General features: G+C 45.1%; 1 protein-coding gene across 1 annotated transcript; it reads right to left on the reverse strand.

Annotated features, from left to right (window-relative positions):
- Positions 1-2,776: 2,776 nt before the first annotated feature.
- Positions 2,777-6,584, reverse strand: hspb1 (heat shock protein, alpha-crystallin-related, 1). Its single transcript, XM_056411812.1, has 3 exons — positions 6,071-6,584; positions 4,172-4,235; positions 2,777-3,509 (listed from the first exon to the last, which is right to left on the reverse strand). The coding sequence occupies exons 1-3, from the start codon at positions 6,483-6,485 to the stop codon at positions 3,353-3,355; spliced, it is 636 nt and encodes a 211-aa protein (XP_056267787.1). The 5' UTR covers positions 6,486-6,584; the 3' UTR covers positions 2,777-3,352.
- Between the last annotated feature and the right edge of the window lie 2,489 nt (positions 6,585-9,073).

Here is a 9,073-nt window from a genome sequence, read left to right on the forward strand (position 1 = left end):
CCAGCAGGTGATTGGAACAAGCATATGTTCACTGAGCTGGGAAGTTAGGGAACGAACGGCCTTCTCCAAGGAGAGTTCTCTCTGCCATGAGGTGTGTCAACAAAATGTAGTCGAATTGATGGTTCCAGTTACAATAAAATTATTGATATAAAAAGTACAGGAAACACAATTACAAATTGAGTCACACTAATAATTACACAAAATGTATACCATGGGACAGCGATCCAGTGCCCGCCCCCAGGCAGACCGGCGTGGAGCGGTTACCTGCCCGGCGGTCGGCACAAAGAGATCTCCTGATCTTTCGCATTTTCCAGCTTTGAAAGCTTAAAGTTGAACCCTCCTTCCTCTTCTTGTAGTCCATCGATTGGACAAGACCTCGTTCTGTTGTTCCTTACCTCTTTCTTAATGTGAGGTGTCGGTCAAGCCAACCCCCGTCCCCCTTCCTGAGCAGTCCTCAGGCTGTAGTGCTTCCTCTCATCTACTCCATTCTCCAGGCTGTGTCTTTGATTTATTCACAGACATTAAGTTATTTCATGGGGGCGTGGTGCTTTCTGGATTCCTTCCACAATCACGAAATAGATCCCACAATTCTAATTGAGACATTTTCATATAGCATACATTGTCATTCATTTGAGAGCACATAATCCATACAGTTATTTATTTGTCTTGAACCTCCAACTGCAATCGGAACACTATTAAACCTGGTTTTCTCGCACTGGACAGAAGACAGGAGGATCTCCTCCTCAAGGAGACTCTCCTCTGCTCTATCCACACAGGGCGAAGGAACTGCCATTTATTGGGAGAAGGCTGAAGGTCCTGAACAGGAGGAATATTTATAGTCATAATAAGTTTGACCAACACCTTTTTAACCCAACCTATTTACTAAGGGACACATTTTCTTTGGTACCCACGGCCTCTAAGTCTCTTGTTTTTATCCTGGACCTTGCCTCCATGTACCCTGGGTTGCCACACTACATATATTTGTCACCTTTGACAATATATCCTTTTGTTTCCTCCACGGTTCAGAGACCCTGTAGACGTCAGCTATGGTTCAGTGTGAAGTAAAACATTTATACTGGACTATTTCTTTCTGAATCCAGTTTCTACTACACTGCGTTTTGTGTTTTCCTATAAAGAAGTCATACATGCTTTAACAGTTTAGCTCCACGCCTTCCTTTTTGTAATAGTTGTTTTCATCCTGTCACACCATCTGGTCAATCCAACTCCACTCACCTGCCTCTGATCACTCCCTCGTTAGTCCCTCATTCCCTTCACCTGGTCCTCACGCCCTTCTCACCTGCAGCCCAAAAGCACGACTCTGACAGGAGTAACAAAGAATACTGTCTTTGGTTGGAAACAGGCTGGGTCAAAACCAGGAGATCAGTCGAAGAAGCAAACAAGTCCAAAAAGGGGCGGGGCAGAGAATCAGAGGTCAGGGCAGGCAGGCAGGGTCAGAACAGGCAGGTCAGGAATATACTCTAATAACGCTGGAGAACTTGGCACTAAAACACAAGACAATCTGGCAGAGGACAATTGGAAGTGAGGGAGCTAAATAGTGAGGGACTAATGAGGGGATGGGCTGCAGGTGAGAAGGGCGTGAGGACCAGGTGAAGGGAATGAGGGACTAACGAGGGAGTGATCAGAGGCAGGTGAGGGGAGTTGGATTGACGAGATGGTGACAGGATGAAAACAACTATTACAAAAAGGAAGGCGTGGAGCTAAACTGTAGTCTACAATATACTGCATGTATGAATTAGAAAATGTGTTCAACATACTGGGCTGTCAAATTCATGCAAACCATCTCAATATGTTACTTTATATGCAAGTATCTGCTGTAACAATCCTAAGAAAAATAACAATTTCAAAAAAAAATTAAAACTCCAGCTTCTTAAATGTAAAGACATGCTTGGCCTTCATTGATCATTCCACAAGACTAAAAGTGTGAATATCTGTTTATATATATATTTATGGTAATCCATCTAATCGCTGTTGAGACATAATATCTTATTTTTCAATAGTTACACAGAAGGAAAAGTCATTTTGATTCAACTTCTGGGGACCATGAACGTCTGGACAAAATGTCAATCCATCCAACACTTGAGATATTTAATGCTGGACCTAAGTGGTGGACCAACATACATGTGTACATATATATATATATATATATTATATATATACATATATATATATATGTATATATATATGAACATGACACCCATCACATGTATCAACTGCTTCAGAGAGCAGAGACCTGGCCCACAGATCACGTCAGATCACTCATTGTACATCCCTTTTGCACTGAACAATTCCACTCTGTGGAATATCACAGAATATATTGGGATGAATGTAATTAAATAAACTGTATGAATCTGTATAAACTCATTTAAAGCAATCACAATGTTTACGTTTTGTACACTTAGAATGAGAGCTGGTGCATCATACCACTGTGCAGGAACCAGACTGATGGGTCGCGATACTCCTAAATGTCAACTCAACAACACAGCAGGGATGCCGAGTCTCGTTTGTCTCGGGCTGCCTGCATCACTCACGGGCCCTGGCATGTTTCACTTGCTCTCTTTTGCATGAGCGACAATCAGATGAATAATTTAGCATAAGAAACCGCGACATTGAGATGCCAAGCATTTCTATTTTGTTCCATATTATCTTCCTGTTTACAGACGACAGAACACGGCTTCCTTTGTCATGTCACCAGCCTTAGTGCAGTGCATATACACAGTTAGTAACTTCAAAACAAACAAAAGAAGAGACTTAAAAATGCCAGTTCTTTCTCTCTCTTTATTCAGAGTTTGCATGACTGAATAGTTTGCCAATAAAACCAGTGTATTTCCAGTCCAGACCCACAGTGTGTGCTCTAACGGCTGTTATTCTCCCCTCAAAGTGGTGATGTATATGCTCTCCTGGGCCCTCGGTTCATGAAGTCACATGATCACGGCTGTAACAATCCGCTTGACTATCTTCACGTGTGTCTGGACGCAGCATGAGGCGGCTTTACTCTCAATGGACATGGGAGAGGTGCGTGAATGAGGGAGGGACAAAGCTTTGAGCGGGGCTAAGCTGAGATCGCCTGCATTCACATGAAGACTCTAATTTAGGCAGAAAGAGGAGGCCGACAGCGCGACTGCAGAAGTGTTTACACGGAGCACTCAGCTGGGGTTGGCTCATTACAACAGACGGAGGCCAGAGAGAGCTCTCTCTGGCATGTGAACAAGGCTGCTTTGGGAGGAGCGCTAAGCCGCCTCTGCACCTTTCTAGAAGCAGTTCGTAGTCCTAAAGGGAGAATTTTCTATATCTTTTGTGTGTGTGGGAGGGAGACGGTGTGCTGCTTCTCTTCCTACTTCGGCACCACACAAGCTTTGCTTTGCACGTTGACAGGTATCATGGTCTCTGAGGACTCGATGGCCGGTCGGATCATGGGAGCCTCCACGGTCAGCACCCCCTCGGGGGAGAGGGAGGAGGTCACCTTCTCAACGTTAGCTGAAGAGGGGAGGCTGGGGGGGGAGCAATAGAACACAGTTAGGTTTTATGTCTAAGAAGTCGCTCCAGTAGATTTACAAAGGGCCCCAGTCTGGGAGTGCATCACTGCTACCACTTAAACACAGATCGGCAGGAACAATAATGCCTGAGTCACCCTCGGGTGCACATCAGATCCAAAGAGCAGCTCAGTGTGCGTTGTGGCCCCTGGATGGCAGCAGAGCCCTATGCTGCTTTTCAGAGCATGAAATTCAGCTCTCAGCAGCAGCCAGCAGCCTCTACAGCAGGGGTCGGGAACCTATGGCTCGGGAGCCATATATGGCTCTTCCGGTGACCGCATATGGCTCCCAGACAATTTTGAGTTGAAAAAAAAAAAACTCCGCCGGCCCGCCCCCCTGTAATTTTCTCTATCGCGCCAGATTACAGCAGAAGTAATTTAAGGTCCCTTTTCTTAAAGAGCACGTCTTTGTTCTTTTATTGAACTTAAAAAATTAAATCCAAAGCCGCTGCCAAACAGCCACAACAACCCATTTCAATAGGAGATGTGTAACTTTGAAGTGAGCTGTTGACATGTTGCATGGCCAGAGGCTTCCTTTCATCAACGGGTGTAAAAACGTGTACAAAACACATGAATCAAACATTACTCTCCCGGCTTATACCGTGATCATGAACTACTTACGTGTATTTCCTGGTGAAGCTTCTGGACACGAAGCCGTGCTCGTCCTTCCTGTCTTCGTGCTTACCTGAGGAGACAGACAACATACTTTTATCTAAAAGTGGCACTAATCTGAAAGATGCGTTCACTTTAAGGAGTTATGGCTCAATTAATTATTATGATGGAGCAACTCTACAATAAGACATCTTGTATGTATTTGTACAATGAATAGTGACTTTCGATAACTTGCTTAAATTTCTTTTAACAAACACAACTAGAATTGTTATTTTGACGATGTATAATTTATAGTTTTATTGTTTTAGTAGTAAAAGCACAAATGTTTATAATATCACTAATTACCCCGTTGTGCTGAAGGAAGCAGAGATAACTGGTCGGGGTGAGGGATAAATTTAGGTTGGGATTTAGGTACAAGGGACCGTATCAACAGGGAAACAGACCGTGACGCAACATCAATGTTCACTTTCTTACCTTGAGGTGGATGAGATTAATTAAAACCACTCTCCTGTTTTTATGCTCAACATGAAGCCGGTTAACTTAGCACATATTGTCACCAAACCTGTCGACCAGCAGCACCTCTGAAGGTCACTACCTCAGCCGGGATATTTTGTTTAACATGCGCAAAGTGAAGTGTTCATACATCGAGGTGCTGGTAGGCAGCTTGTATTAGCCTTGGACAGGCGTATTTTTCAAAATATCACGACTTGTTTATTTACCTATCACTGTACTGTATGTGTATTTCTGACTCCCCCACACATGACTGTGCCATTTTGATTTGTGAAGGATTTGTCGTGGTATTTTTATCTTCCCCGTCTAGTCACAGCGTTACCCGTCCACCCCAGGAGAATTTGGAAAAGTTAAATATAGTCATATGTTTGTTATGACAACCGGCTGATAACGGTTGTTGTCCCCAGTCGTTCCCTTTTCAACAGGACGATACCAAAATGTGACGGCGCCTGTGCCACCCAAAGAGTGATTAGTTTTAACTATGAGTGAAAAGGATTGTCAATTACATAAAGAGGTTGCACACAAAACTTAACTTCACGAAGGCTACTAAGTCTCACTAAGTGACGTCATCTTTAAACATCAAAGACACTCTTGTTCTGAGGCGACATATGAGAAATATGAGGTGGCAAATTCCACTTTGACAAGACCCGACTGCTTTGTTTATCTGCTCCTGACGATGTGCCCAGTCTCTCGGCAGTGAGGTATTAGCCAGAGTCCGGCCGAGGACCCTGGACCTGGACAAGATCCAGCAGTCCTTTTAAAGTAGCAGACACACCGCAGGAGTCACGGCTAAATCCCCTGTTAGAGCATATTCTGAGTGAAATTGCGGACAGAGAGACTGAGACCGAGTCTGAGAAAAGAGGAGCTCAAGGCCTCAGTAGACGATGCATTCCACACACATTTACTCAAGTTTGCACTTTTAGCTTCGGCCCTTCACGAGCGTGGACGGACGATGGCAACACAAGAAGTGAACCCGGCAATTTAATGAACCAGTTTTATGCTTAGCGTTCATCTGGGAGCTGCTGTAAAAGTCAACTCCCACATGTTTAATGTTTCGCATCTAGCAGACGTGCAGCCGATAGCACCCCCCCCCCCCCCCCCCTTGTGTCCTGACTTCTTATCTTGAGTCTTATTCCCCAGAGCTGTACGTTCTCCAAAAACCTAAGTTCACCAAGTGAGGCATTCTGTTATCTAGGCCTCTGGCCTGTGTCGAAGCAGATCTTTAGATGTTATTACTTTGTTGTTTGACTGAGTGGCCCTATTAAAGACTTTCCCTGTCAGGAAATGACCTTCAACACCTCCGTCTTTTAGTGTATGAGGTTATAAAAATAGTGGGCTACTTGAATCAGCATGCACGGTAAAGGCAGATGACCGGTGAGTGGGCTGACGAGTGCTCACCACTGATTTCCACCACGCCATCCTTGGTCTTCACCACCAGCTCCTCGGGCGAGAAGTGGTTGACATCCAGGGAGACCTTCCAGCTGTCTTGGGTCTGCTTGATCTCCGACATGCCGGTGCTCATCTGGAGGGTCAGGGCCCGAGCCTGCTGGGCCATCATGGGGGCCGGGTACATCATGGGGGCTTGGGGCATCATTTGGACGTGAGGCATCATGGCGCCCATGGAGGCCATGTCCGGGGCCAGGATGGAGGGCCGCAGGTACCCCGGCCAGTGGGTGCTGGGGAATGAAGCGAAGTCCTCGGGCAGGGTGGGCATTCCGAAGGTCTGATCGAAGATGCGGCTGTGCTGCCAGTCACGGAATGGGTCCCAGCTCGGGGTGCGGAGCAGGGTGAACGGAACACGCCTCTCGGTCATGGCTGCTGTCCTTTCTCCTGGAGGCAGAAGAATGTTGCCGTAATGGAGAGCTGCTGGCCGCAGATGAAGATGACCCTTTGGTCTCTCTGAAAAATGATTTCCCCTCTCAGCTGAGAGCTTTTATACAGACGCTGACAGCACCCCGGTCAACAGAGCCCTCCCTTCTGGCTCAAGCCCCCTCCAGCTCACACCCCCTACATTTTCGGTAAGTACTAGAATATCTATTTGTGGCAGACGCTGCACTGCAATGGAATCCAACAGGAAGCCCCCCCCCCCCCCAGTAACAGCCGGCCAGTACTGTTGAAACTATCGTGAGTAATCCCCCCACCCACCAAATACAACCCCCTTAGTTGACATGCTATGTCCAACATGTCTCTTTCCAGGCCATGATGTGCCACGCTATTATCGGCCTCATGTCTGATACACAGTGGAATGTCAGTGGGGGTCATAGATGCAAGTGAACACTGCACAGACTCAGAAACACACCAAGACAAGTGTTTTTTACCTTCGCATTGAAAATGCGGAAGGTAATGTTTTGATCGCCGTGTATTTATTTGTATGCGTGTTATTCGCATAAGTCCAAAAGTATTAAACCGAATCGCATTATATTTGGTGGGATGATTGGTTATTATCCGGGGACCATTTGATTAGATTTTGGGGTAGATCGGGTCAAATGTCAAGGTCATGAAAAGGTCAAAATCTTCTTTTTACCATAGCACGGTCAATTTGTATCCAATTGGCATGCAACTAATGCCAACATGTTCATAATTCAATGCCCAATCTTGTGATATGCGAAGGTATGCGCTCTACCGAGTGCCCGTTCTAGTTCCTGGGTGTTTCATTCCTGGATGTTTCATTCCTGGGTGTTTCATTCCTGGGTGTTTCATTCCTGGATGTTTCATTCCTGAGTGTTTAATTCCTGGATGTTTCATTCCTGGATGTTTCATTCCTGAGTGTTTAATTCCTGGATGTTTCATTCCTGGGTGTTTCATTCCTGGATGTTTCATTTAGTTTCTAGATTCATCCTGAGGTTTCCAGGTGAAATAATGACACTAAGGAGGGAGGATGCAGCGTAGGAGCTGAGGAGACGAACTGTCTGTTCTACACATTCTCCAAAGTATTCAGCTCACATCCAGCGCCGCGATAGTCTTTTGTCAGATAAGTGTCCGTGACGTTTTCGGCAACCCCCCTCTCATTATTAGTGTCATAAACTTAATCAGCTGTTGTTTCTCTAAGCCATTGCTGCTGCTGTCACAGGTGTGTTCCTGGCACTCTCATGAGATGTTCTGCTTTTGGCAACGGGCTCTGCGTTGCACCCTCTCACCCTGTGCTTAGTGCTTACAGTCCTCCAGCGGTCAGTATAATAGTCCACGTATGATTAAAATCTCAGGAGAAGTATTAAAAAAAACAATTGATTGATACACAATTTAAATAATCTTAAATAAGCCAACATTTTTTAAATTCCAAAATTATAACACAACCTGAAACTATGAATCAAATCTTTGCTGTCACATTTCTTTTGTTTTACTGCTCCAGTTTGGTCACTTGAACCGTGGGCCCGATCCCCCGAGGGCCTCAAACCCTGATCCCTCAGGGACTTTACTGACATCACCTGTTAAATGATTGAGTGTGAGAGGCTGCAAGGGCTTGACATAGAGTGAATACCAATGGGAGCCCTTTGCTGCAACATATCACGTTAACATGACGTCAGAAAAACTTACATGCAATCGTGGGTATTTCTTTCATATTTTATACTCTCTGATTTGAACGTCTTCCAGGCTCTTTCCCCACGAAATGAGGTTATTGTCAAATAACATCATCGTCATGTATTTACTCTTTGTCTAAACAGCTTCAATAACTAAAATAAAGGTTTGTAAAATAGTTTATGCTTGCATCCTCTGATTTCACGTGTTTTTATGTTCCATCTTTAATCTTTAACGTTTCAGTGTAAATTTAAAATGCCAGACTGAACCGCCATGTGCTCCTCTTTGTTTCCCTTTTTTATGTCTCCATGATTTCCACGCTTCCACCGGTAACCCCGGGCTTAACGTGGGTTTAATGGCATATTGCTATGGATTGTGGGTAATTCCCTGGGGAAAAGTCTGCAAAAATGCGAACTCATGGAAAGTGTTCATAAAGGGCTCATAATGTCTGCGAGAGAGACGGTCTGACAGCGGGACAGCCCTAACTCTGTGAGTCCGTGAGAGGGGAGATTGGTAGTGAAACACTAAACATGTGACGTTGATGAAGGTCGTGAGGGTTCAGGCCCTCAGATACAGTTACAGCTACAGTTATTGGCCAGTGAGTCCAACAGTGTAATTGTGTTTATCGTCCTATCTCTGGACTAAAGTCAACAACCTGCATCCAGGCAGTTATACACGCCTGTGTGCAGGTGGGCGTCTTTCGTGTCCTCTGGTGAGTGTCAAGCACCGAAAAGCTCTCAGCAGCAACACACCGTCTGAAGAGGTCAGCAGGAAAATAAACAACACGAGAGTTTAATTACTTCCCCATTTGTTTCTGTTTATTGTCAGGTATAATAACTTGTACATTACAAAGAAATGACTTGTAGAACCAAAGGGGCGATGCTA

The sequence above is a fragment of the Pseudoliparis swirei genome, chromosome 3, assembly GCF_029220125.1.
Source record: "Pseudoliparis swirei isolate HS2019 ecotype Mariana Trench chromosome 3, NWPU_hadal_v1, whole genome shotgun sequence".
NCBI lineage: Eukaryota > Metazoa > Chordata > Actinopteri > Perciformes > Liparidae > Pseudoliparis > Pseudoliparis swirei.